Genomic DNA, 27,272 nt, shown 5'->3' on the forward strand with positions numbered 1-27,272 from the left:
AAAAAAAAAAAAAAAAAAAAAAAAAAAAAACCAATGCGAACGCTAAATTCCTCGACTAAAACGATATCGCCTACGTCTCTGTTAATAAAAAATTTTTTTACAGAGTCGCTTTTCCTCGTCAATATAAATTGGCCGATTTACAATGAGGTGGCTGATAAAATTCGCGTTATCGTAAACGAGTTAAATAACTTGCACGTGACAACAAAAAAAAGAACGCTCTCGCGCAGTCATCGTATGATTTTGATCATTAAACCGAGTTACGATAATGAGCAATTATTCGTGAGTGACAATACGTACAGCGCAAACTGCCAAAAGACACGCGTAGGACATTTCTCGGACGTCTCTGGGACGTGTCAGCCATGGATTGGCTTATTTCGTATTGAAAATAAAATATCGAATATCTATATACATATAGGTGTAATAATTTCTACGATAAATATAAAAGAGCAGACTGACTAAAAAAAATTGACTGTCAAATTGCACAAGTCAATCGAATCTAACGACTCCCACGACAGCCATGAAAATGTAATTCGAGTCATTTCATTCGGACGTGTAAAAGTAATTGAACAAATCTTTCAATCGAAAGCAAACAACAAAACGAACAAACAGTCTCGTTTCAAGAAGTACGACAAATATTTCTCCCCTTCAATTCTCTCATGACAGTCAATAGCACTTGTCCTTGCAGTATATTCCCAAGCAATTTACACTCCGATCTCAATTCTCATTCATCAAGTTAATCGAATGCATTCAGATACTGATTACAGGATATCAGATAAGACTGAGTACAGATTCATCTGCCAAAATAGATTGTTTTGGTCCACGAGTTTAGCCACCTAGTATTGACTGTATTGTTATGCGTTTGTCAGCGTGGGTATCGAAAGAGAAATTTTGAGTAAAAAGTATTTGTAAAATTTAAAAAAAAAATAAAAATTTTTCTGTACAATACGCATCTGATGGTTAAGTACAAAAACAATACTGTTTATAATCTTGCACTGGATTTTGTGGTGTACCTGATCTCGTTTGTGTAGTATGTTATGAGAAATAACATTCTCTCTCTCTCTCTCTCTCTCTCTCTCTCTCTCTCTCTCTCTCTCTCATTCTCACACTACAACATCCTTATAGAAAAAGTATACGAAACTCGTGTGCTTACTCCTAGGTAATATTGGAAGATAATCGTTTTGTCCTCGCCATAGTCTTTCGTTAAACATCATTTTATAAAATAAAAAGGAAATATTAACAGAAGACTAACGGAAACAACGGGAAGGCCCGTACAGCTTATACAGAATAAAAGATTTACTTATCAAGGACGGTACGTACTTCTACTAACGTTAATAGCAATAAATAAAGTTATAGATTAAGTACGCATGAATAATAAGCTGCACCGAGCCGCAAGATGCACGTACGACATACATAACGTATAACGTACGTATATCATCTGTATATATTACACAATTAAAGACATATACCAGATTATTCAGCCGAAACGCACCATCTGAACATGGTTTTACCATAAGACTCAAATAAACGCGCTAACTTCAGGTGATTCGTTTCTACTGAATAACTTTGTATAATCATAAATGTACAAATTGTACGAATCGCCCATAAGAATACAAACGAAGAATATTTCAGCAGTATAATATAAACGCGTGTCAATGATGTTTCCAATTATCACGCAAGAAAAACAAGAGCAACTTGATCGAACGTACAGTCGATAGAGAGGAAGAAGATTACAACAAAAAAAGTAAGTATATGATAAATAGAAGATTCCGAGCTTCAATCCTTAAGTACATATCTTCCTCACAACCAATTTGAAAACATTAGTAATACTTTTACCCGCCTTCTAACGTACGTTTAATAAGTACGTAACGCAGTGTATACATGACTTGCATAGAATCAACTCCGACGCTATTGCCATCTAGCGGCGAATTCCTAACGTTCAACTGACAACGCGTGGTCTGACAGATGTAAAATTCTTATGGCAAGAGAGAAGACGCCGCCAGGAAAATTTGAATGTCAGAGAGAAGAACGACAGGAGGATATTGCCTCGAAAAAAAAAAAAAAAACAAAGATACCACCCAGTCTCTCGTTCTCACCAATCATCGAATCATTACTCACAGACCATCACGTTAACAACGTCATATCCCAAGCGACCGTCATTAAAACGAGTAATCGGAGCGCTTTAAATATCTAATACTGTCTAAATACATTATTTTGATACTTTCGTAAAGTAACTATATACGCTTGGATTTGCTCGATTGCAGGTTAATCAACAGCCAATGGATACGAGTGATGATCTAGGCTGGATCCACTGATGAAGATCAGCCGATCCACGTCGGTCCAGGTACAATCTGGGTGGACGATGACTTCTTCCGGTTTTACATGAGTAGACAGCAGCTCTTCTCGGTATGGTTGTCACTGACGATGTCGCTCGTGTTTCCGGTGTAACGTTGAAAGTCGCCAGGTGTCATCTCCGCGTTGTTCATCGCTGTCATTGGCACGGGTACCCCGTTCCCGTTGGCGTCGACGGAATTGGTTGGCGTGTGACGATTCTGCGCCCTCTGCTTCTTCAGGTCCGACAACGACTTGACGAAAACTACAGACACGTGTATGTTGATCTTGCCGTTAGCATCGGTGTCTGCTGTGTAAATGGGCTGCTGGTTGCCGACAGGCGGGTCAGGCCCTGCGACTGCCGAGGCAAACACGTAAATCCAAATGCTACCCCCCGTCGAATACAAATAATATGCTTTCATTCTATACTCTCTCTCTCTCTCTCACTCCCCCCCCTCTCTCTCTCTCTCTCTCTCTCTCTGTCATCTCATTACTTTACAACGTCACGCGTACTTACAGTTAACAACAGTGGACTACCCCCTTGCTCCTTTATACCCCATTGATTTAACCATCAACCACTTATGCCTTGCATCTTTAACATGCTATCCAAAATTATGCTCAAGTGTCAAATCATCATGCAGCGTGACTATCGATCATTGTGTTTGATCCTATGATAATAATTATAGCTTTGATATAACCGGTAGTCACCCTTGGTCATGACTGTTTTTATTTAATGACAGCTAATAGCGATTAATGACATGATCGACAGTCGGTGATGATTTCTACACAGGGTTTGCACTGTTTACCAGGTATGATACTATACTGAAACACTTGCATGAAATTACTCCAGTATACTTTTCTCTTTCTTTACTCCTTTTCCCACTTTTCTCCTCGATCATCCTGCTACAGGACTTACTCAAAGCGTTCAAGACTATAGCTGGGATTCGAGGGAGCAAGAACTGAAGCGGCAGTGAATATTATGAAAGCGAATGAGAAAAGAGAGAAATTCGTCTATTTCAAAGATATGATTTAGGCTATTCTTAGTTTACGTCTATCGTTGATATGTCTGTACAATTGACTAATCGTCCACTAATTAAACTCCTATGGCTATACGATTCCATAGTTGTCGTGAATGAACATTTTTATATATTTAGATTCGATAGCTACTGCAGTATGTAAATGTCGATGACAAGTATCGTAATAAGACGATAAATATTGTTCATTAGTACTTCAAATTCTCAAAAGCTCCGACTGGCTCTCTTAGGTTTAGGCCGATAACTCATTAGTCTCTTTATCGAAATTGGTCACAACAATTTGTCTAACATCGTACGCTCAAAAAGACTCAAAATCTACCAAGGCTCGTGTAAAAAGGACAACATCTCGTACGCACAACAATAGCCACACGTAGCAAGGATACTGAACTAGAAAATATTTCTGATGACAATAAAAATATTAATTAGTCATAATCAGATCTTCAATGGTAAATACATTAGGTGTATAATATATATATAAAAGAATGTCTAATACGATCCAGGCACACTAAGCTATTGGGCGATGCAAAAGTAGCAGTCCTTTTGTTTTTAATTTTAGAAATATGTGTATATATATATATACACACATATACAGCATGCTTCTAAAACTGAGATATTATATTAAATCTAAATGACTGACGTCGTCGCATGTCTTGCTATAAAGCTTGCTGGACCAATAAGTATGTATAATAATTTTGTAAAGATTGAAATTTCAGATGCAAAAAATGATTTACGTAATAAATTGCGAAAGCAAGCATTACACTGGACAATAACCGAGTAGTATTGAAAACTAGAGAAAAGCAGTAGCATAATTGGCTGCATTCGGCAACGAATAAGGAAGTGAACGATACTCGTGTATCAGCCATATTTATGCCTGTTACGTATCATGAGTTGAATGCACGTATGACACACGTTTGAGTGGCGCTTTAATGCGTACTAGGTGTATTTATGCGTGTACGTTGATTAGGTCCAATAATGCCTGGGACGTACAGCGCACAAAGTTCTGATGATGCAAGTAAGGTCAGACTATCGGTCATGAGCGTGTGATTAATTTAAAGGAACAAGAAAGTGACGTAGAAAACTAACCTCGTTTTATCGTTAGATTCGGGAGAGCACAGTAATGGAAAGAAGAGAAACAGAGCAGGTAAATGACTTGTGGCTAAAACAATGCGTCTTGGTATGCAACATTATATTTACAAAAGTTTTGTGCGCGGCTACAATGCTGGTTAGTAGTTCGTACAATTTACTTTAACTTTGGTTGTCCTGTTTAATTATATTTATCGGATTGGTTAGTCGACATGTTTCGCGTTCATTGGAAGAATTTGAGAAAGAAAGAAAAAGAGATCCATGCTATATCTAGTTAGAGTCTACATTAAAAAATTCTTTCAAAACGCGAATACCGTTCGCCTGCCTTTTTTCTTTTTCGTTGTATCTCTTCAGTTGAATAAAAATTCTTACAGTAGCAACATCCTTAAACTGGTTCTCTGATCTTTCTCTTTTTTTTTCTATATTTTTTGTTGTATAAACGTGTCTGTATAGAAAAGTCGAGACTCGAGTTCCTAGAGCGTAACGTCATACTGTGATTAAGCATATAAATAAATTACAGTCACCGACCTACGTCGCCTAACCTATCGACACATAAACTTGGTTGTACGTGCTAAAATAAAATTAGAGTCACGTACAACACTGAGCGTTTTCTGTCGTGTAATTCGTGATTTTATCCCGATTGAGATTATCGGAAAAGGACGATACTTTCATTCCAGTGTTCGTTATCAGTAATGAGAAAATTATGTAAGCGTTTTTCTAATTTATAGAGATAGTTCCATAGACCATCGTCAATCATATACATCCGCGAGCCTATTCCAATAATCTCTTGGAGGAAGCTACCGCTTACCATAGTGCTCTACTGAACCACCACAACCAGTGCAAACATAAAAAGGCTCGGAATGTACCTGAGTCCTTGTCGACGTCTTCGTGAAGAAAGGAGTCGTTATCCTTGCCTTCGGGACCTCTGCGAACGGCTGGTGTTAACGCGGCCGAGTCTGTTTCTTCGGTGGGTCCTTCGTGGACGTTTGTGCTGTTTTCTGATACTGAAATGTTCTGCGTTGGTGCAGAAATTTGATTGACGTACGTCTGTGAGGAAGGGTTACACAGTCAATTAAATGATAAATTGAAGATAATGGTGGGTTGTCTTCTTTACGAATAGAAATTTCATTACCTGCTGAGCCTGCATCCTCAATCTTGCTTCCTCCTGCGCATCTTTCTTCGTCGTGAGAACTTTGTCCCTGATGGAGGTCCTGCGTACACTTTGCGTCCTCGTGTTTATACTGTGTGACCTGCGCACTCGTCTTCCTTGAGCATCGCGCAGTCGTTTACTCTCCTGTTCCGTTTTCAATTCCATTATTCGTTCTCGGATCTCCGGGTCCTCACAGATGTCTGCAAAAATTTTGTTCTATGCAGGCCAGTGCTAAATACACGGCTACTGTCAAAACGTGTTACAAGGTGTACTAATCGAGTCTCACCAGCAGGGGTCTCGTCGTGTTTGTTTTTGGCGTTTAGATCTGCACCATTTTGCACTAATAGTTCAAGAACTTCTAACTGAAAGACAATGCAGGGACTATGAGAGTTTTGATAAATGGCCATGGAACTGACGAATAATGTTTAGGTTTTCTCCATGGACGTTGAATATTTAATCCGTAACCATAAAAGCGTATGACTCACGTGTCCCCAGCAAGCTGCCGCATGCACAGGTTGCCATCTGTCGTTGTCTTCCACATCTGTAGACACGTGTTGATCTAGAAGAAACTCGACCACCCTCAAGTAGCCATTAGCTGCGGCTATGTGTAACTGTAACAAATAGAATGACTATTATAATTGACTGTGCAGTCTATTTAAATATTAAGGTCAATGAATTTCGTGGAGAGTCGTCACGCACAGGTGTGGCACCCTGATGATCTTTGTACTCTAGATCCCCGCCCTGAGAAGCGATTTTTTGAAGGTCCCGCAACATCTGCACCTCCGTGGAGGCTCTCGTCTCGTCTATTAATTCTTGCGTAACGCCTCGCCTCGCCATTTCTCCTACGTAAGAAAAAAAAAAAGAAAAAAAATGAAGTAAGAAACCGTAAAGCAACAATTATCACCTGCAACGGCAATTCCGTATTATTGTCATCCAGGTATTTACTCACCTTCTATGCAATCTAATGTCTTCTCGTCCTCACAAATGTCATAAGGCATATTGCCGTCGGCGTTTACAGCCAGGAGGTTTGCGCCTCTGGCGATTAAGTACCGGACCAGGTGCAAGTGACCGCAGGTCGCAGCTGCGTGTAGGGGAGTCCATTTTTCACTGTCCTCGGCGTTAACGTTAGCACCAAATTCCACGAGAAGCTTCATCATTTCCTCGTTATTGTCGATACAGCACTGATGTAGAGCCGTCAGTCCATCCTCGTTCGTAGAGTCAGGATTGACGCCCTTCTTCAGAAGTCTTCTCACTGAGTAATCGGAGCAGGAATTTAACACGACGAAAAAGACGAATCATGGTCGTTACTTACCTTCGTCAATGTCGTTCCTAGCTGCTGCTTCCAGGAGCATGACACTGTCGTTGAAAAATATATGACGCTTGTTGCTAGAGTGTCGCGTCTGATGGCGCAACCATTCTTTCTCTCTTTGTCGCCAAACCTTCAGCTGCTGAAGACGACGATGCCTGGCGAGATGTAACCTCTCCTGTGTCGTTAGCCTCTCCACGTGGACCATTTCCGCCACTAGGTCCGAGTGCTCCATGGTTATGTGTTTGTAATGCTTGCAGCTATATTTACCTGCTAGAAAATAGAGAATAATCGTGTTAGTCATATTTGTATGTACTGTAGATGGTATTTGATACATTCAATGACTACACTGGACATGGTTCAGCGTTATATTCTATAATATAAAGAGTCGTTGGATTTCGATAATTTAAGGAAATCCAAGTAACAGCTTTAGAGACATAACTTATAACGTTACCTTTCTTTACGTAGGTCAATGATACCATGTTAGAGAACTTGATACACTTTTGGCACAAACAAAAAAACATTTCTACTGTGAAATTCGTACTTTGTCAAGTAACAAGAACGAAAATGACTTATTTCTTTCGATCAATTATCATCGAAAACGTGACTATGCCAAGAGACTGTGTTTTACTGAACCTATCATGTATATCCGTAAGTCTTATGACAATATTTGAACAAATGGTTTAGTACAGCCGATAAATAAAATCTACCTGAGGCCAATAACAGTGGTTTAATGTCAGACCATGTTCCACATTTACCAATGTCCAAGATTAAAATCAAGTAATATTTACAGTATAACAAAATACGGTAATACCAAATGTGTCTTTCATATGGAATTATCAGTTTAAATTACTTTTAAATTACACTCTGTGAAAGCTACATTCCGATGAAATGTTGTATCATTACTGGTGTATCCAGCCAAATATATAAAACAATATAGTGTTCTACAAAATCCTATTGAACATGCTATGAATTCCTGTTCCACTTTCGACACCAATAAACATGTGTTAAAGTACCTTTGCGAGTACGCGCTTTACCAGCAAGTTTAGTGAAGCAATTGGCACCCAATTGAACTCTGCTCTTCATCATATTGCACTATAGAAACTGACGTGCGATTATTAAAAAAAAAAAATAGTCGCATCAGCTACAAGTTGAAATTACCACTCACGATTAATGGAATAAGGTCGAACAAATTCTTGGGACAAGCAGGTAACTTTGTGCACTGAATACGTAGAATACACGTAATGTTTGTGGCAACCATGCCCCACTAGAGACAGTACAATCGAGAAGGTACATATTTATATTCTCTAAGCCTCCTCTGTCAGCTTAAGTTTTATGCTCCAGAGATAATTCATGAAAAACAACCTTCCCAAGCTTTGGTTTCAAGATATACTGGATGAAATTTCTTCTTTGATATGGAGTCTTATTAACATGGTTTTATAAAAACTTACAAATTTATTCAAACTGACACTTATTAATATTACTATAACATTCTCCATGTACTCACAGCTATGAGGAATCTCAACTTCTATGTTTAAGATGCTATTTTGAAATTAATTATTTACAATACCAATTTTTACATATGTTGTATAATACAATTTATAGTTTGAAATATTTAGTCTTTTTCTTATAGAATAAATACATGTATAATAGCAGAGAGATTACAATGCATAGTTAATTATGTTAAACATTAGCAAGTATGAATAGAAAAAAAGATCATTTTTATGAATCCTATCTCGCACTATATTGCTATCTAATCTTTAGATCTCTCACAATGTTCTTTAGGAAAGTACTGTGTATGCTTTGTGGTACACTGAAGTTCCTAGGTAATTATTAATTAACATGAGACCTAATTAAGTGAAATTAGATTAAAATAACTATACCAGGTTTGCCATAAGAGTACCAATAACTTAGTAAAATTAGAAACTTGGAAACCATAGTTCTATATTAAATCTACATAGTGAAATTTATCACCAGTATACATTTATTTACATGCCATATAAAACCATTATAATAGAATACTTCAATTAAATTCTTAAAAGAGAAATTTTCACTCTCTGTATGACTATGCATGACTAAATGCATACATATTTGTACGTAAGTAAACCCATGTACAAACAAGTTACCAAAGCGTATCAGAATAAAATATTATTCCTAAAGCTACACCTAACTATCAAATGAGATTAAAATTGCAAAAAAATAATATATTGTTACCCAATTTTACTTTTGTGCCACAAAATATTGGGAAAACATGATATCGTACAGCAAGAATATAAAGCATACTCATAAAGATATTAATGAAAAAAAAACAATTTAACGCAAGAACAGCAATTCAAATCCAGAAAGAATTATTTAAAAACCAACAGGTATCCGACAAAGATATATTCCGTGAGCTCTGAGGAAGAAAAAAAGGATTCTGAACAAGGATGTCCATCGAGAATATACTCACGTAATTCACAAGACGGCAAGGTACTCCCAGGATGTAGCACCTAGTGAAACGTGGAATGCGGTTGTTCACTCTCGCTGATCCTTGTCTGTTTTTTCTTCCTCTTTTCCTCACTAGTAAGCGCGAGATACCGGAATTTTGCGTCGGCCGATTGCGACCATTCATTTAACCCTTGGGTGAACATTTAAAATCGCCATCATGATCCATCTTCTTTGTCGCAGTGCAACACCCAAGTGTCTTCACGTGGTGGATACGATGTGACAATAAGAAAAATAGGTTCACTGCTATCACATCGGATCGCTCCGAAACGCCAGTGCACACGTAAACGTTTACCTGTTCGCCGCCATTTTTAAACTACCTGCAGCAACCAATGTCTTACAACACTAAGAACCCTTCACTCTGTATTCTTTTTATACACGCACTGTATAATCTCTTGAATTAATTCCAACTTTCGCCTTCCTTGGCTGTTAGATACTTCAAGTTGAACGTGAGGAAGGCTTTTTCAGTCAAACGACAACGTACTCGTTGATCGCCAGGGTGTTAAAAGATATTTTCAAATGTCTCGCAGTTCTCAGAGCTCACAGACTAATTGCTTGGAGTTCGGACTTGGACTGTGTTATAATGTTTCCTGTAGAATATCAAGTGCTTAACTCAATTTTAGATAACGACAGTTCTTGGATAACATGCGTATGCTATTTATCAAAGATGTTTTAGTTTCGTGTTGATACAATTGCTTCCCTCGAGTGTTTGATACGTTTAAGTAGGCAGAAAGAGATGACTGCAAAAAAATTATGAGTTAGAAGCAGGAGATTTGAAAATTAATTTCCGGAATCCTTCGAGACTTTCAGAATACACCGTTTGCTGTGAGTGGCGCTTTATCCGCAAATAACCGAAATAATCAGGCTCTTTTTTAATCTCTGTCACGTAAATCCTTCAATTGTCAGCCATAAATTACGATTATAAAGTGAATTATGTAGGCGGCAATTGCTCTTGAATTTACGTGAAACGCGATAATAATATCTGTGACGTTAGATAGTTCAAAAGACCAATTCACACCTATAACAACCATCGCTTTACCTTCTATACTCTGCAGTTACACACAGCTGATTCCTGGTGTTAAAGAGAACTGTTTTTAATCGACTGTCCTAGTGATCCTTTCAAAGGATAACATGGAGACCAATTCGAGTAAAATTCATTTGGCCGTCATCGCTGGGATTTTTGCAACAACCGGGAGTCTCCTCGGTAAGCTTGCCGGGAACGTTGACGGCACGTCTCTGGTAAGTGGCGGGAACTCAAATGAAATTCAAATCAGTCTTATAACAAAAGACATAAAAATCATATTCACTAGTTACACCACCTTCAGCTAATTATTAGAACAATTTCTAACCGCGCCAAAATTATAGTAGAATCATTAATCATTATAGTTCTATAGGTCTAATTATATTTCACTGTTTTTTTTTCAAATATTTTTCGACTACTCTATCATCAACACTGCTAAAACTAGAAAGTAAAAATTATTCGTTTTCTTTCTAGTTGTTTCTTCTACTAAAACTTCTACTCCTGGTGCTTATGGTAACGAGTAACACGGCAGGCTGCACCTTCTTCGTAAAGTCTCTTCAAGGAAACGGGTCTTCCTTACCGGCTACAGTCGCAAGTGCAGCCACCAACTACTTTTGCTCCGTGAGTAAAATGTACTGTACTGAACAAAATTTTTCAAAACATTTCAACGCCGGTATGAAGCATCCCTCGTTATCAGGTTATCATCAATTTCGTTTTATCTAATATACGACATTGGAGACAACATAATGTAATAATCACATGCGGGGAAATCTTTAGATTTAAATTCACGGAAATACTCAAGATAAGACACATATAACCTGCTACTGATAAAGAATTAAACCGCCAGTAAACCAACACTTGAAGAAACGCTGCCAGCGAATGGACAGCCGTGTTTAAATGACTATATATAGATATAATTTACGTGATAGCATTCATTTACATGTGGCCTGTCCATTATCTGATGGAGTGTATCACTACCTATGTATCACTCTTAAGTAACCAATATAACTTTCCGTATCGAGAGTACCAATATCCAATCCACTATGCGCATACATAGTTGCGATACCTTAAATGTTGTTTTGTTCTCTTTTTTTTAGTTTTCATTTTACCATGTTATCTGTATCTTTAGGTAACTTCAATCAAGCTGACTTCTCAACAGCCAATCCAGTTTAATCCTCGACAAGTAGTAGATCGCTCAGGGCTACTATGAACAATCTCTTAGATCTAAGTTACGTACGAATGAGCTTAACTTTGTGGTACAGTCTCGGACAAATTTTCAGTACATGAAAACGCACTGTTATATCAGAAAGATATACGGACAGGTATAACGAGCACTCGCGTATAGTTTTTAAATAGACGATACAAGAGCAACTGTCCCTGAAGAAGCTGCGCTCGTGTTATCTTATCTTAAACTAACGGTAACTTACAAAGGATGCGCAGGTATTTGATGCTCACCCAGTTTCGTCATTTATCAAGGGATCTTATACGTTATTTCTCTTATCGGAGCGTCCAATCTTCAACTTTTAACGGAAGAACAATATTATGTGAACGAATATCGCGTGTCGAGGTCTATTCCAATCTACTAATAACTGAGCGAATTAATCACTATAGACTCTATCGTGTATTACTATGCTACCCTGTGGATTTCAAAGAATCTCAAAGGCGCTGGTGCTGGCAGTGAAAGGCCCCTTCGCGTGGACTATCCTAGAAGTCACTTTAGAATGCTTCCAGTCATTTTCAAATGCTAAACAGATCCAAAAGCATTTTCCGCAACACAAGAAGTAGGTAATATTCGAATCATTCAAGGCCGCCAGGGTTAGCTGTGATGTTTTAAAATTATTTAACATAATTGGATTCAGACAGTTTTTATTCATGACTATCACTTATGTATAAAGTCTGACGGGTGTGACCTTTATCTATAATAAATTTCTCAAACCTCAAAGAGGTCAATAACCATTTTAACGTTCTGCCATGCAACCTTGTGGATGGTTCAAGAATTATTTCTCATCGTGTCTGATTGGCTCATAATTTTATTATGTTTCATTTATTAGGCAGAATAGTTGTGATGGTAATGATCATAATCAGTTCATCGTTATTATAGCCACTATAAATATAAGGAATAAATTTATGAGAAAAGTCAAGAAAGATGGTCTGCATCGTTTACCACTGCATCAACTTACCAGAGTGAACGTAAAGGACTCTCTTCTTCGGGGAGATCATGTTGACTTGGATGCTCAATGGTGTCAACAGTCCTCGTTGAAAATCCACCGAACAGTCACCGTGACGTTTCATACGTTAAATGCAAACTCGAGAACGAAATATGCCCGAGTGTTAATTACAACGTCTTGAACGGGAGGTAACGTCCTAAGCTCATCCAGAAGTCGAGTGCTGCCATCAACTCCACTTCCACCTACTGTGCTTTCCTTATTCGCACTTTTCACCACTTCATTTGTCACTTCACCTACGCGCACAGAAAATCATATGTAGAAGCAGTCACAGTGAAAGAGCACAGACACACGTGGTCTTGATGACTGTATTAAGAACAAAATATACTTTGACGTTTTTTTATCTTTCACATTTTATGTTTCCATTTTCATTTAACTCACATCCACTTATCCTTTTTCTGTTTCCTTTTTTATTTTCAAAGGCACTTCTTGGTTTCCTGATTTTTGGCGAGTCCACGTCCTTGACGTGGTGGTGCGGCACGACCTTCGTACTTCTCGGCTTGCTGCTCATCTGCTACTCTCCTCCGGACGACCACGAAGAGTCCGCCAAGAGCACCAAGCAGAAACACCAATAATTCACCGGTGGCAATTTTTACATACCCGCTGCAAAAGGCCGCAATCTTCTGCCAGGATGAGTCATTCGATGGGCGACGAAGAATCTCCAGGATAGAACAGTCGGTACATCAGCCAGTTTGCCTTGAAGTTTACTGGAAGTTTAATTAAGAAAAGTGTTAGCGTATTGTTATCATATATTTTCACTCCTTTCGACAATTTTATTCAGAGCACTTTTAATTAGTTCATTAAAAAAAATAGGAGCGATATAGAAATCTTATTCATTCTAATCCAAAGTGATGCACTTTATTAGTATTTCAACTGGTATTATGAAGGTGCAATATTTTAGCTTCTTTGTCGGTTAGAGTTAGGACTATAGAATTGTCATTTTTTTTAAATCTTATAAAAAACTAACGGTCCTAGGAAAATTATACAATTGCTTTTCCATTTTACATAAATCTTCGATGTTTACTCCTTTACTTTCTTGGCAGTAAATGCCATCATCGACGGATTTGCATAGCTCATTATGCACATACACCTTCGCGTCAGCACATGCATATGCAAGTGTCTCCTTACTCACGTGCTACAAGGGAGTAACGACATTAGACTCTCTGCATAGGACTGAGACAGGTAGATTCTTACTAGCAGCGATAAATAGTTTGAAAATAATTAAAAAGAATTAATTAAATTCTCATTGCGTCTGTCATACATTAAATAAAATACCAATGAAAGTAATTATATGTACTATTGACAATCTTTGTAAATGAATAATCAGTAATAATAACGCAGGAGCATTATTCGCACTATAATGTCAAGGTTCTCAGCGGCAAAATGGATGACACTATTTTTAGGGATTACACAGATTCGCTGAACACCGGCCACTCCCGTATCGCATTCACAAGGCATTTTTATACGTTCCTCCGGAATGCTCGACCTTGAAACATTGATTATACAATTTTGAGAATGCTAATACAATAATTTATAATTACAAATGAGTATATCTTACTTCAGTTATTTATTGACTATCGTATTTTATGGCTATGCGTAAAATTTTGTAACTCTTTTAGCATTTTTAAATTATAAAAAATAAAAACCTTAAACCGTCCCAATATCATTTACTTTTGTGTCAGCGCCTTCGGGTTTGAATGATAACTGTAAGCCATACCCCTAGGCAGTATCCATTCTCTCACATATCAAGAGTCTCTCCAGGGTGGAAAACACGCCCGGAGCTTCTCAAGTGGCTTGCTTCGGGGTTGACTAAGTAGCAGACAAGTGGTACGGTTCGAGGGACGGTTTAGCTCTGAGGAAAATGCGGAGAGAAAAAGTATTAAAAAAAAAGAAACATGGCAGGGCCTCCAGAGAACAGGGAACTATGAGAAAAAAGAATAAAAAAGAGGGAGCTTCAAGAAAAACTTGGACGACTCGAGAGACGCTTCTTTTAGTGCCGCGAAGTGGGTCTCGCGGTACGTACCTATACGTACCTCTACTGCAGGGAAAACGGTGGTAGGTGGAGGGGATGTAGAAAAAAAGAGTTTAAAAAATGACAAAAAAATGCTCTCCTTACACCGTCCACAGTCTTTGAAATGCATGAGGTCTCGAAGCCAAAGCCTTCAGGAAACCGCAATGAGAGACAGCTCGATCGTTAAATGAGAATTTAAAGCGATACCATCGAAACGTCAACGAGGTTCCATTGTCTGTGAAAAACTCGCCATTGTCCTGGGTTAGAGCTAAAGAAAAAAAAAAGAAAAAATTAATCTGAATGCATCCACGAGCAAGTGGTGTTGATGGTATCCCAGCGGGTATGGCAACAGACCCTTAGCGTTCAATATTGTATAGATTACGAAAGCATTGAAGATTCCAAAAGAAATAGATCAGGAGAATAGCAGAGGATATAAAAATCTCTACTAACCAAGTACCGAATAGAGTATTGGCCGTCCTCGTTATTCTCTTTTCACTTCGACTATACTATTCATGTTATTCTATCCTGTGGACGGAATTTCGGTTGAAAATGGAAATTCAAAACTTTTATTCTTGAAATCCAATTGTTATATGCGCGTTTGATAATTAAGTATGTAATTTAAAAGACTATCTGATTACTATCTGATTTATCATGTGGGTTTTTTTCATTTGCTTTGAATGGTGTTTGGTTCATATGGATCAGTAGAAAATGTGTGTGCCGTGTAAATACTCAATACGTGGTATCCATTCAGGCTTTTATTAGCATTTCAATGCAGATCGCATATCCCGGTTGGCGAGCCGGTGACTCTAGTAGATGGGATTCACGGTTTTGGGAACAGAAGGGGCAGATCACGGGGCCAGGGGGTTTTATCGAGCGGCGTCTGCGCCTTGAGTAACATCCCCGACGTCGACTCCGGCTTTAGCGTCGGCGTCGGGACGTCGGTTGGTGCCCCACTATCGTTCGCTCCTTGCTCTATCGTCTTGCCAAACGGGACAGTTTTCGCACGGCGCGCCCTTCTGATACGCGGCCACCCTCCTGCGGCTGCAGGTCAGGGTTGGTTTTTTTTTTCATTTCCAGAGAATCTCAAAGGGCAGGAAAATTCGTGGACCTTAAAAAAGGAGAAAAAGAAAGATCAAAACGCTATAAACGTGTTTCGAATTATGTCGTACGTTAAAAATAATTATCACCATCGCGTCTAATCAAAATACATGTGTCCTTAAGGAGAATATTTAAAAAAAAAAAAAAAAAAATTTGTCGAAACATTCAAATTCCTTGGGGTAAGACAGAATCTTTTTATAAAATCATCACGGCTGAGCTTGTCAAATTTTTTGCACTCTCATTCCCATAATTGCAATAACACCGAAGAAACAGGAGATGCTGAAAAAGAAATTTTTAAATTTTCATTTTGCATTTTTTTCTGTCAACGAATTTGATAGCCTTTTTTGGATATACACAAGGGATGGGAATACTTTGATTTTGCTGGTAATATGTATATACTTTCTATCGATCAATCGACGTTCAATCTCCCAGGAGGAAGTCTTGGACTTTTATAGGAAGCCGAATACAATGGAATCCCGAATACAAAGGGGGGTTTAAATTTTCTTCGAAAAATACTGTGCGGCTATTGACGTAACACAGAATCTGCATACCTTTTAGTTTTCTCATCGATCCCTTCGACGTTTCATCCAATTAACACTCTGCTTGGAACAATAGAAATTGCTTTGCAAACTTTTCCTTTATTGTGAACACCTCCTATGAGAATTCAGTCCTTGTCAAGTTTTCACGTACCTCGTTGCGTCAACTGTGTAAATAGCTGAAAAAAAAATCAAAATTCAATTAATGATCTAAAGTCCTAATGTTACGTGTGGCCGATCAGATAGTCAAGACTCACCACACCCAACTGTTAATATCATCAGATTAAAGCGGTTTGACTTGTCAAATGAGTTTATGATTTTGCATTTACTTAATCTATAAAATTATTTAAAAAGAAAACAATTATTTCATATACTTCATATATGAATTATTGCTAGTGTAATTGTATATAACTTTTACATCGAGAAAAACGATCAAAAGGTTATGTTGCACTGTTGATTTTAAAAAGAGAAATAACGTGGAAATGTTTCACTTAAAAATACGACTACTCGTCATGCCAAGCTTGTAAATAGCCACGAAGCTCAAGCTTAATTAGCAAAAGGGGATAATGAAGTTACGTGATGTTATTACACATTTAAAGCATATATTCAAAGATTTACGGCTAATTATTCCCCAAAGGGAAGTTTGTGCACGTTTTTCTTTTCTGAAAATATAAACTTTCCATAATCGTATCAAGTCCCTCAGTGATCTGAAGGAACGCTAGAAAAATTCATTTACTATATTCAAATTCTGACTTGCAAATTGACTTACGGTATACAGTTTCTGATGAAATGAAAAAAAAAGATTTTATTTCAATTTCGTAACAAGAGGCAACCACGAAAATGAATCATTCATAATAAAAGAGAAGATACACTTCCATTACATCGATCTTATAAATAGACGTAAGAATCAAAGCTCAATTAACCTTCAGAGTGTATCACGTTACACAATGTCTAATGGACAGTCAAAATCCACCACACCCATTGATAACTTTATTGAAAATTCATAAAATGACGTAAGAAGGCCAATGAGCAACATTAAATTTTTTTCAATTACCTCGTCAATAATTCTCGAGCGTAAAATTAGTTTCCTTGTAGAAAATGGCAAGAATACCAATTTAATTTGGTTCGCGTACCGAATCGAGATTTGGAATTAGATTTGCAATTACATCAATTAAATTTTCTAAATACTTCGACTGCTTTTTTGTAATATTTTTTACCAAAACATGTTTGCCTACTTTGATATACTATATTGGACAACTTATTTCCCTTTTTGTTTATGCATGTATGTACATACATATGAAGATAATGTATAGATATATGCACCTGTATATCCATTCTGGTAGCGAAACGTGTAAACATATATTACGATTACCAAGGAAAGGATTCCTGGCAAGCGGCGACAATTTCTATATATTTCAATAAAACATAAAAGATATATACGAGCCTTTAGAATTTTCGGAGAAATTGGAAAAATTTTACGTGTAAAGAACAGTCACTCACTCACTCATCTCTTCCAGCATTCCGCTAAGCCATTCAGAGAAATTGAAATACTTGAATACATTTCATGCAAACGAATGAGACAACGTATCTCCGAAAATGGCCGAGTAGTTTATCACGAGTAGTGAAAAAAATTTTGTCAAAATGATTGTCCCTTTATCTCCAGGTTGTAAAACTACGAATCATGATGGAGTTCCTAATCTTCCATTTGGAATACATTAACCTCTATAAAACGAGAAGAAGACTAGGCTAGTAGAAGCAATTAAAAGTTTGCGAAACAAAAAGCAAGCGAGTTATGTGCGGGCTCTTGATATTTTATTAATCTGAAGGAAATCGATGAAAGTGATATTATATTCCTATAACGTATATAGAGTGGAAACTCTATCCCTTTATAGGTTATCAACGTTTGATGTGGAGACTTGTGTAGGGAAATGGAGTATGAAGCACTAATGATGAAAGTTTCATTGATACTATATATGTGAAGGCATTAATTTTCATTGAATTAAAAAGTATTATAATAAATGCAATGCAGAGCTATGACTGTGAGAAATCCCCAGTAAAGAAAGAAAGAAATATGAATCATTAGTATTCAGAGAATTTAATGATTTTTCACTAAGGGAAATGACACTTGAACGTTTACAAACTAAATAAAATTATACAGAAAATTCGATCTCACCTGTTCTTAAAATATTTATACGAATAAATCAAGTCTCGTTTGTTCTCCGCTATGAGATTTTTAAATCCAATCGCACAGTTATGTCAAAAATCACAAAACTCAAATCACCTGTATTTCATACAATTTAATCTTTAGCCGCCATATTTTAATCGAAACAATGAAAAGCTCCGTTTCAAAATTCCCAAACGATTCCAACATAGCACTTGGCACCAAGTATAGAATCTTCTCAAGGAAATCCATTATTTCCAGACAATTTATAAAAGCAGGTCGATGTCAGTGCTATACGTAGTCGTTAACATCGACTATATTCCATTTGCCATAAAATAATTTCGAACAAGACTTCAATCCAAAGTTCATCGCTTTCGTAAAGTCGAACATCCTCCCGTGACATTAAGAAAAAAGAAAAACGACTCAGTTCATACGTTCAATCCGGAAAATCGCTTTACGTCATTCCTCGCGACCTCCGCTTCGAATTCTGACTGATTCTGGCGTTTAATCCCGTTTGAAGGAATAAAATCGTCCCGATAAACAACAACAGTGAACACGAATAAACTAGAAGTGCCTACGAAAAGCAGTAAAAACATAAGACATAGACAATGAATGCGAAAGAAATGCAATCTCTACAAGAATTCACAAGAGCAGCCAACCCATGGGAAACAACGAGACTAAGGATTCGAAGCTGGCGACACTAACAGGAATAAATCCAACCTGAGAATGGGAGTCTAATTCAAGTCATCAACCAATTGTCATCCCATTATCGACAGCTAAAGAAAAAGGCTGTCCCGGGCGCCACCATGGGAAATGGTATGAACAAGGTGAGCAATCCTACCTAACTTCACTTTCACATAACCTCATTATCATACAACCATAGGCTTATGACAAACGATGCAGCTACTAGTGCTCTATGTCGTACTTACCTGCATGTCAGATCTTGAAGAGATACATTATTGATCAGTGTCAGCGTTTATCCGTGCATTTTGTATTTGTCATTTACTCCAGCCTTCCGTTGACTATTGGATCAATTCGAAAAATACTTTCCGTAGTAGTGACGTAATTCCATGGCGCCATTCGGTGGACAGTATTTGCTTGGCAATAAGCCAGAAAAACGTAACAGCAGTCTCTCTTTGATTTATGAACATACGACAGTATATTCCGCATAGGTATTCACGTTTTACATACAACATACAACCAGACGTACAAAGCAGGCGGATTCTGGCGTGTCTGAACACTTCGTGACTGAAAATCAATTTGAACCAAAGCCTAAACCTTGATTATAAAATTTACCTTGTTATTCGTCCCATGGCAATATTACACAGCAAAGAAAAAAGTATAAAATTCAAACAAAATCTTGTGCCACCTAATAAACGTATGTCCTGTTGATTTTTGTAAAAGTAAAAAAGATTCTCTTAGGGTTATTGTACTGTGAAAGGGTTGAAAACGTAGAGTTTTCTTTATTTCTACCTCGGCATATTTATTTTATCGATTTAACAATCACTGCGACACGACAGACCGTTGGTTTCCAAGAACTGTCTCGTAACGTAACGTACGAGCATGTCACAGTAGCTGTCACGAGAAAGTTACTTTTGAAACGCTCGCTATTCCCTGAAATACAGCATCGATTAGGTTTGTAAAATACGTTTGAGTTATTTGACTGTTCTTATTATTTTCCTAAATGAAAATCTATATTTGCACAATTTCAGACGTCAGTCACTGCTGTGTGTCAATATTATGTCTGGTCGATTGAACGATTGCAAGAATATTTGAAAAAAGCAAGAGAAATTGAAAATAAAGAATAACGCCTACAGGGCGTCGATCGATGACAACACACGACGCTACAAACAGCTTACGTGCTGATGTATTAATTATTCTAACCCACTTGTCGCTGACTATCGATACTGCGCTTGGAACAGCCACATGCAAGTTCTTGAGGGTACTCGAGTGACCCAGAAATGATGTCTAATATAAATAAATATTTTAAAAAAAGGGCGGGAAAAATAATATGAGTCGCTGCTGTCATGATTGTCGAAGAGCATAAGTCCACAACGCGATTTAATGCAGATTAATGGAATGCAGAAAGGTTGGAAATAACACAGGGTCAGAGGAACAGGGATATGTCAGTTAAATAATTTATATTTCATTCGCAACACTCGCCAGCCAATTTACGCAACTAGAACGATATTTCTTTGTCTTCAACGGAGTCAGTTTCAATAGCTATTTCATCATTGACTTGATTGGAATCACCTAACCTTTCTTCCAATTATACTGCAGTTCGAGCTGCTTCTATTACTCTCGTTAAATAACCGGATGCAAATTAAACAGGTAAGGGTAATCAATTTGAATAAATTGAAAGCACTTGACACGGTATGGACAGATTCAATTGAAAAAACCGCATTGGAATCTCGGTCAATCGTACAGCAAAGCTGAAGCTTTGAAAAGAAAACCTCTTGAGCTGATTTTGTATTTCTAGATTTGAAAAAGGAATATTGATTGAACTTCGCTAAGCATCGTTAAGTCACAATTGTACCAATCGAACCAAGAATGAAGGCATTAAAAAAAATAATTGCTCGTAGCAGTAATATCTGTAAGATCGCATAGAGTATGTTATCGTCGTTAATGGAAAAAGGAGGACTGTAAGGAGAAAGTAGCAATAACAATTTTCTGCAATATCCGTCGAATCAAAAATGTTTTATCTTTACGACAGTATTCAACGTGACTCAGCTGCAGTACTAAAACTGAAATACTTTTTTGTTAGAAAATCTATCTACCACGTACGATCGGAATAAAAATACAAAAACTTACTTTTAGACGACATCTGCCTGACAGGTTATAGGTTAGGTTCCAGGATCCTTTTGCACGAAGAAGCAGCGCATTAAACACGCACCTGACATACATACATATTTTTCTTTATCTTTAGAAATAAGATCTTTAAAGGCTCAAAGAGGCCAGTGAACGCCCCAAGTAACGTTGAACCCCAGATATTACTGTCGCCATTACAAAATTTTCGTTTGCTATCAGATGGGCCACACGTAACAGGGTAAGTATATGAAGACGCCGTCACGCAAGGCGCAACGAAGTGTGCCAATATATAAAAAGAAAAATTGAAATAAGAAGAGAAGCGCGGAGAAAGAGAATCAGGAAGAATGGAAATTACAGAAGAAAATAAATGAGCAAGATCATTAAAAACAAAGGGCGGGTAATTATAGGATGGCAAATTGGCGTCAAATGACTTTTAAATTATCAATAGCAATACGGCAGTTTAATCAGCACGTCGAATCGAATTGCAGACGTAAATTATTACCAGTGGGCGAAGCCTAAGGAGGCCTCAGGACACTGTTAGAAAACCGTACGAATTAACTTTCAATATTTCTCGTTTATTGCATCCAGTCGCTTTGTTATTATTCATACGTGCGTAAGATACCGATTTAACGCACGTGGCTTTATACTTTATTTTTCATCTTTTTTCAGTTTCCACGAAGGACCGAAATTCTTCAATTTTTTGTCATGCGGCTTGACTGCTCCACACTTTAATTTTCTGAAACATCAATAATCTGGATGATTCTTCGTATATCGTTATTTACCAAATGCATTATGTTTAGCTTTAAGTATGTCGTATAACGTACCAAATTTAGAGTAATCTGGATAATTGTTATAGTTCCAACCATTCTGCGACACGCGCTTTGGTTTACGTGTTGTTAGCATAAAATTCGACCAAGTCTCTTGAGTTTGCTGGTCATTTATTCCAGGCTGCTGCGTCACGGGCGTTGTGTGAACTGAAGTTGGCGCAGGACTCTGTTTACGCCACGTAGGAATGGCTTGATTTGAAATTAGCCCAGAGCTCGATTTATGCGTCACAGGAGTTGCTTCTGGTGAAATTGGCACAAGATTTGACTGAATCGTATGATTGTGACCACTATCAACCGCTGTCGTCTTTCCTTTCAATAGCAACATTGCCTTTGGCTTCTTGCGCTTCCTCTTGCATTTCTTCCTTCGTGGTAAATTCTTAATCAAGTTTTCATTTTGATTATTGTTGCGTCTTCCTTCCAATGGCGTAGTCCCTGACATTGATCGCCTTTCCGTAACACTCTCGGAAATAGTAGGCAGCAAGTCCGTAGATTTTTCTGTCGAAGTCGTAACAAAGCTGTCGTTAATCCACAAAGGCTCCGCAACGTCAGTCGTGGAGTTTGTAAAATTTGAATTTAGCGATAAATTTTCCTCCGAGCGTCCGACGTCATTGAAATCCACATTAGGCGACACTGTACTGGTATACTTTATATCAATATCCGTCGAAGCGTCTTCCATAATTTTATTCAAAAGCGTCGTCATACTCGCAGACGTAGTCGATGTCTCGTAAAAGTTTGCCTTGGTCGATTCTAATGGTCGTTGCGTCGTAGTCGTAACAGGCGCGATAGAAATAATCGATTCAGACGATGTTTGAGTACGACCGTTAACCACAAAAGAAGCTTCCTTACTGTTAGACACATTAGAGTCTAATTTTGTCCTAGTTAACATTTCCATTCGTTTTCTTGTTCTTATTTTACTGCACGAGCATTTTCGAACTTTATGATTCAGCTCAGAATTTACAAACGAATTATCCTCTTCCCTGATACTTCGTCTTCCGTTTCTCTTAGGAATTCCGACATTCGCCGCTCCCTGAGGACACAGTTGTTTATTCTTCCTCGTCACCAAGCTGACATTCATAGGAGCCTGAAGTAATCCTTCGGAATTATCCTGGGGCCCCACTTCCTGTAGATAACCCGAAGGTTCACTAGATTCGCCATGGTACAATATATCTTGCTGTACCTGGTTAGAATCCCCCAAAGTATCCGTTCGCGACAGACGCACCAGGTCGCTCAAAAATATTAAGCAAAGTAACGTCCAGCAACGAGATTTCATCTCGCACGATCTGACAGACTTTTCGTGGTGATGTGAAGCACGCTTCCTTTGACGGTGACTCGACGTGGGGATCAACAACGTCACGACGCTGATAACACGATATGCTAGCGAAACGAAATATCCTCGATGAGAAGCTTATCGAAAACCTTAACGACACGCCAATTAAAAAATCAAGCATTAAACAATTTCAGGTCGATCCTCCAACCTTGTAACATGATTATGAAACCTCGTCGAGTTCACCTTCATATCAGCCATAGAGTGTTTAATGTCATCAAGGACGTCAGCACATTCGTGGTTAATCATTAAATCTGAAGGGGCTCGATACACGAAGATTCTAGACCCCCCAAGTAACATCCGGACAAATAATGATCGATGGAGGAAGCTTGATGATTAAAGATACACCAAGTGGTCCATCATCTTCTGATAAGGATGAAGAATAGGGGGTATCTCTGTAGTTGACTATATCTATAGTGAATGATCTAACCACGGGAAAGACCGGATATTGCCAAGAGAAGCGTAAGCATCGTTAAGAAAATGGCTCGTTAAAAGCTCTTAAAATTTTCCTTCATTTCCGGTTGGGTTACTCTCTTGAGTGATCCAAGAACAATAATGGCGGTCATGCCATTAAATTGGAACGAAGCGTGCGAGGGACTTCGGACACGCATAAAATGGATTTTCTTTCTGCTGGATAATTGATTATGGTCGCCTAACGTTGATAACTGACTCAGTCCGTTATTATACGACGATTCGCATTTCATGCTATCGAAAGTACACGCTAATTGTCGTTTGCCCATCAAGCGTGCATTCAATCTATACTGACCTGGGTAATATAGACATTATGCTTTATGAGTTAGCTGCTCTTAACACTAAACGTACCATCGACCAGTCATTTGACCGTTTTAAAGCCACAAAAACTTTTATAAAAAATTGTCAGTATGTTTAGTGTTAAACTTCTCCTTTCTAAACGATCTATTTAGCTAGAGCACATGAAAGAAATAGACAACCATTAGGATTTTGTATTTATGACAGTCATAAAAGTTCTTAATATACGTATAGATATAGGCGAGTGTGTACTTGGAATATGGTAAATCCAAAAATTTATATTCCAAAAACGAAATTTGAAATTATTGGCATACGCTGTGCTACGTATTTCTGTTATTTTTTAACGCGAATATATGCTTATTGGAAAAAAGATTTCGTTACAATAATGACGTCATGTGTAGACCTTAGCTTTTGACGTATATCGCATGCAATAACAATGGGACATGCTTTAAAATATGAATATGTAATTTTTTGGATATTAAAATTCATGAAAAATTTTATTATATTAAGATATACTACTAAAGTCAAATTAAGATTAGAACTTTATAGAGTTACAGAAAGAAGCATTAAAAATTGCAAATAACAATAGTCGTAATATAAAATTAATGTTTACGTTAGATCCGTAGAATATCGATTTCTTTTTACTTCTTGTTTTTTCAAACAATCTTGTACACTTATTAATATTGCTCAATATTTGCATTCGAGTAGTACGTGTTACATAGCGTCACGAACCTTAAGGTCTATTATTGTTTATCGAGGCGTGAGATGATTGTTCTAATTCGATTCACTTCTTTCTTCAGTTTATACTATTAGCATTGTTGCCGTATGTCATTATGTAATGTAGTATTATTACCATTAATTACAATTTTTCTTATATTTAACGGTAACCAAAGATTTCAATTAATCGTTCCAATACGCAATTTTACATGCTTTATCCGTAAAATTGTATATAAAAATTTATTATTATCGTATCCTGATTATATTTACAAACTGGTTTTTATTCAATTTCATGCTCTTGTCTTCAAATATGCCAGACATCGCGATTTCTCGGGTAGGAGGCGATTTCGAAATTGCAAAGAACGATTTAACCCGCGCAAGGAGACATAAAATCCAGTAGAACTATCGGCCATTTACCCGCGCCGTTTCATCTCGATACATGGATACGACAGTCGCAAGTAATATAAAGACTTTATGGTCAGAGACGTAAATAACGGTTTATGAGAATTCGTCAAATGCTCCATTAAACATATAGTCTCGTCTCAGTATGACATCCGCCGAGTAATGAAATAAAAAGTAAAAAAAAGTAAAAGGCTACCACTGAAATAAAAAAAATCCTGATTACTTTTACTCCTGATTATTATTTTTGTAATATCTGCTTCTGTTGTTTCCAAAAGTAAAAAAAAAATTCTTTGTAAATTCGTCAGAACTAATCACTATCAGATTTAGGACCGTATATCGAATTGAATAAATTTTTGGAACCTCTTGAAATCGTGGTAATATTTGAATGTATGATTTTCAGGTTTTACCAGGTCTCTACGTGGGTAACTATCGTGACAGTAAAGACGCAGCACAGTTGGAACGTTACGAGATCACGCATATCCTGGCCATTCACGATGCAGCTCGTCGCCTGCATTCTGTAAGTAATAAAGGAATAGCGTGCACAGAGTGCACTAGAGTGCAGTAAAGCCATGCTGCATAAGTCTGTATTTTATATATTATATTTATGAGATATGAATAAGGAATATTGTATGGGTCCACATGAAGAGTTCAAGCATCCAAAGATTTATATAGATTTAATATTTATTATACTTAATGCTTTAAGGATTGGAGGAATTTGGTGAATTAAGTTTGCCGTTTCAGGACAAGCACTACCTTTGTATCCTGGCTGCTGACACACCTGATCAGAATCTCTCTCAGTACTTTTCCCTCTGCAACGACTTCATACACGCAGCTCGACTTCGTGGTGGAAACGTTTTAATTCACTGGTAACATAAAAATAAATTTTACCTTTAACCATTAAAATAATTATAGTGGTTTTCCATAGGGTACGCATAGCATTGATGGAAGATTGCATGTTGAGATGGCATTACTGTTTATGATAGTTGAAAAATGTAACTAGTGTTTAATTCATAGAGTAAAAAGATTGTACTGGAATGTAATTTAGTGATATTGGAAAATATTGACATTTTCTGATTTACATTGACTCACGGTTTTCTGGAAAAAAGAAAGTATTTTAGAGACAGTCATAAAAAATAGCCTGCGAACAAGTTCTAGGGAAATGTATAAAGGTGAAAATGGTCCTACGAAGGGGATCAGTGGGCCACTGAACTATATGTATATCTAGAGATGAATTACTGAAAGAAAGAAGAATCTGGAGCACCTTTTAGTATTCTGAATTTCACAAAGAGATCCTTATCATTCAGTTTAGCAGGAATGTCGCGTAGCGTAACAGTGGCTGTGGCCTACATAATGAGTATCACGAATCTGTCTTGGAAAGAGGCGCTAAAAGTGGTGAGAGTGGGTCGTGCTGTGGCGAATCCCAATGTTGGATTTCAGCAGCAACTTCAGGACTTTGAGTCAACTCGTTTGCAGGAGGTGAGTCTTCCAAGATGGGAAACAAACGATCAAGTCTGTGAAATTCTTGAAAGAACTTTTGAAATTGCTTCCAATTTGTATTCCGTAGGAAAGACGTCGTCTCAAGGAACGCTTTCCAAGTTTGGCTTTGGCAGCAGCCGATGCAGAGGCTTGTAGAGCTACCTTAAGGAATTATGAGACCCTGGCGTTGGCACGTGAAGTCTGTGAAGGAAAATGCGCCATGGGTCGACAATGCCCTACTGGATTATGTCGGCAGCCATCCAAAAGGTGAAGAATCTACAATGTTAACATTAAACGTACCATCGACCGGTCATTTGACCGTTTTAAAGCAAAAAATACATATACATATAAAAAATTGTCGGTATGTTTAGTGTTAAGTCATACAGTACAAAATATTTTGATATGTTTTAGAAACATTGCTAGAACGTAAAAATCAAATTGATATGTTCAAGCAATGCTTCTAAAACGTATCTGAATGTTTTAATGTGTGTTAACATAGATGTATTATTTACA

General features: G+C 37.5%; 4 protein-coding genes and 1 long non-coding RNA gene across 19 annotated transcripts in view; 2 read left to right on the forward strand and 3 right to left on the reverse strand.

Annotated features, from left to right (window-relative positions):
• Positions 1 to 5: 5 nt before the first annotated feature.
• LOC107267885 (protein phosphatase 1 regulatory subunit 16A) lies at positions 6 to 13,152 on the reverse strand. Of its 6 annotated transcripts, none has more exons than XM_025085126.1 (10): positions 13,013 to 13,152; positions 12,587 to 12,867; positions 6,908 to 7,174; positions 6,545 to 6,847; positions 6,295 to 6,437; positions 6,081 to 6,206; positions 5,882 to 5,957; positions 5,578 to 5,795; positions 5,312 to 5,492; positions 6 to 2,686 (listed from the first exon to the last, which is right to left on the reverse strand). In XM_025085126.1, exons 2-10 carry the CDS (start codon positions 12,696 to 12,698, stop codon positions 2,376 to 2,378), a joined length of 1,737 nt encoding a protein of 578 aa, XP_024940894.1. In that variant the 5' UTR covers positions 12,699 to 12,867; positions 13,013 to 13,152; the 3' UTR covers positions 6 to 2,375. The 6 variants fall into 6 exon arrangements, with proteins under 6 accessions (XP_024940894.1, XP_024940893.1, XP_024940895.1 ...); XM_025085125.1 differs by having other exon boundaries at positions 12,587 to 12,937; positions 13,013 to 13,141; XM_025085127.1 differs by lacking the exons at positions 12,587 to 12,867; positions 13,013 to 13,152 and adding exons at positions 7,918 to 7,996; positions 8,070 to 8,177 and having other exon boundaries at positions 6 to 2,593.
• On the forward strand, positions 2,816 to 14,287 carry LOC107267886 (transmembrane protein 42). 3 transcript variants are annotated; one of them, XM_025085169.1, is made up of 4 exons: positions 2,816 to 4,503; positions 10,497 to 10,624; positions 10,881 to 11,027; positions 13,054 to 14,287. In XM_025085169.1, the coding sequence occupies exons 2-4, from the start codon at positions 10,517 to 10,519 to the stop codon at positions 13,204 to 13,206; spliced, it is 408 nt and encodes a 135-aa protein (XP_024940937.1). In that variant the 5' UTR covers positions 2,816 to 4,503; positions 10,497 to 10,516; the 3' UTR covers positions 13,207 to 14,287. The 3 variants fall into 3 exon arrangements, with proteins under 3 accessions (XP_024940937.1, XP_015595558.1, XP_015595557.1); XM_015740072.2 differs by lacking the exon at positions 13,054 to 14,287 and adding an exon at positions 11,536 to 12,505 and having other exon boundaries at positions 4,483 to 4,503; XM_015740071.2 differs by lacking the exon at positions 2,816 to 4,503 and adding an exon at positions 10,192 to 10,210.
• Positions 13,202 to 19,099, reverse strand: LOC112494371. 4 transcript variants are annotated; one of them, XR_003059731.1, is made up of 7 exons: positions 16,534 to 19,099; positions 16,292 to 16,455; positions 15,830 to 16,019; positions 15,093 to 15,750; positions 14,748 to 14,910; positions 14,303 to 14,483; positions 13,209 to 13,338 (listed from the first exon to the last, which is right to left on the reverse strand). It is a non-coding gene; the product is annotated as an uncharacterized LOC112494371 (long non-coding RNA). The 4 variants fall into 4 exon arrangements; XR_003059728.1 differs by lacking the exon at positions 15,830 to 16,019; XR_003059729.1 differs by lacking the exon at positions 15,830 to 16,019 and having other exon boundaries at positions 13,211 to 13,338; positions 14,349 to 14,483.
• The window catches only part of LOC107267747 (dual specificity protein phosphatase 15), a 15,785-nt gene continuing 4,297 nt past the window's right edge, over positions 15,785 to 27,272 (forward strand). The window contains exons 1-8 of one of the 4 annotated variants that reach the window (XM_025085156.1): positions 15,785 to 15,919; positions 18,958 to 19,264; positions 19,860 to 20,072; positions 20,150 to 20,768; positions 25,684 to 25,800; positions 26,025 to 26,149; positions 26,588 to 26,759; positions 26,848 to 27,026. In XM_025085156.1, the coding sequence (XP_024940924.1) occupies positions 20,754 to 20,768; positions 25,684 to 25,800; positions 26,025 to 26,149; positions 26,588 to 26,759; positions 26,848 to 27,026 (608 nt within the window). In that variant the 5' untranslated portion in view covers positions 15,785 to 15,919; positions 18,958 to 19,264; positions 19,860 to 20,072; positions 20,150 to 20,753. Of the gene's footprint in view, positions 15,920 to 18,957; positions 19,265 to 19,859; positions 20,073 to 20,149; positions 20,769 to 25,334; positions 25,368 to 25,683; positions 25,801 to 26,024; positions 26,150 to 26,587; positions 26,760 to 26,847; positions 27,027 to 27,272 lie in introns of those variants that run through there. The other 3 variants (XM_015739770.2, XM_025085159.1, XM_025085157.1) reach the window with 3 other exon arrangements.
• Positions 21,684 to 23,446, reverse strand: LOC107267745. 2 transcript variants are annotated; one of them, XM_015739769.2, is made up of 2 exons: positions 22,070 to 23,446; positions 21,684 to 21,981 (listed from the first exon to the last, which is right to left on the reverse strand). In XM_015739769.2, the coding sequence occupies exons 1-2, from the start codon at positions 23,340 to 23,342 to the stop codon at positions 21,974 to 21,976; spliced, it is 1,281 nt and encodes a 426-aa protein (XP_015595255.1). In that variant the 5' UTR covers positions 23,343 to 23,446; the 3' UTR covers positions 21,684 to 21,973. The 2 variants fall into 2 exon arrangements, with proteins under 2 accessions (XP_015595255.1, XP_024940904.1); XM_025085136.1 differs by having other exon boundaries at positions 21,684 to 21,997.

This window comes from Cephus cinctus, unplaced genomic scaffold (genome assembly GCF_000341935.2).
Source record: "Cephus cinctus unplaced genomic scaffold, Ccin1 Ccin1_scaffold0457, whole genome shotgun sequence".
NCBI classification, from domain to species: Eukaryota; Metazoa; Arthropoda; class Insecta; order Hymenoptera; family Cephidae; genus Cephus; species Cephus cinctus.

Excerpts from the sequence above, each read along its gene's own strand:
- LOC107267745 (XM_015739769.2), bottom strand. The coding sequence starts at position 23,342 with ATGAAATCTCGTTGCTGGACGTTACTTTGCTTAATATTTTTGAGCGAC.
- LOC107267886 (XM_025085169.1), top strand. The coding sequence starts at position 10,517 with ATGGAGACCAATTCGAGTAAAATTCATTTGGCCGTCATCGCTGGGATT. Across the intron at positions 10,625-10,880 it reads ACGTTGACGGCACGTCTCTG|TTGTTTCTTCTACTAAAACT; the intron begins GTAAGTGGCGGG and ends TTTTCTTTCTAG. Across the intron at positions 11,028-13,053 it reads CCACCAACTACTTTTGCTCC|GCACTTCTTGGTTTCCTGAT; the intron begins GTGAGTAAAATG and ends TTATTTTCAAAG.
- LOC107267885 (XM_025085124.1), bottom strand. The coding sequence starts at position 8,162 with ATGGTTGCCACAAACATTACGTGTATTCTACGTATTCAGTGCACAAAG. Across the intron at positions 7,175-7,917 it reads TAAAGCGCGTACTCGCAAAG|CAGGTAAATATAGCTGCAAG; the intron begins GTACTTTAACAC and ends TCTATTTTCTAG. Across the intron at positions 6,438-6,544 it reads GACATTAGATTGCATAGAAG|GAGAAATGGCGAGGCGAGGC; the intron begins GTGAGTAAATAC and ends TTTCTTACGTAG.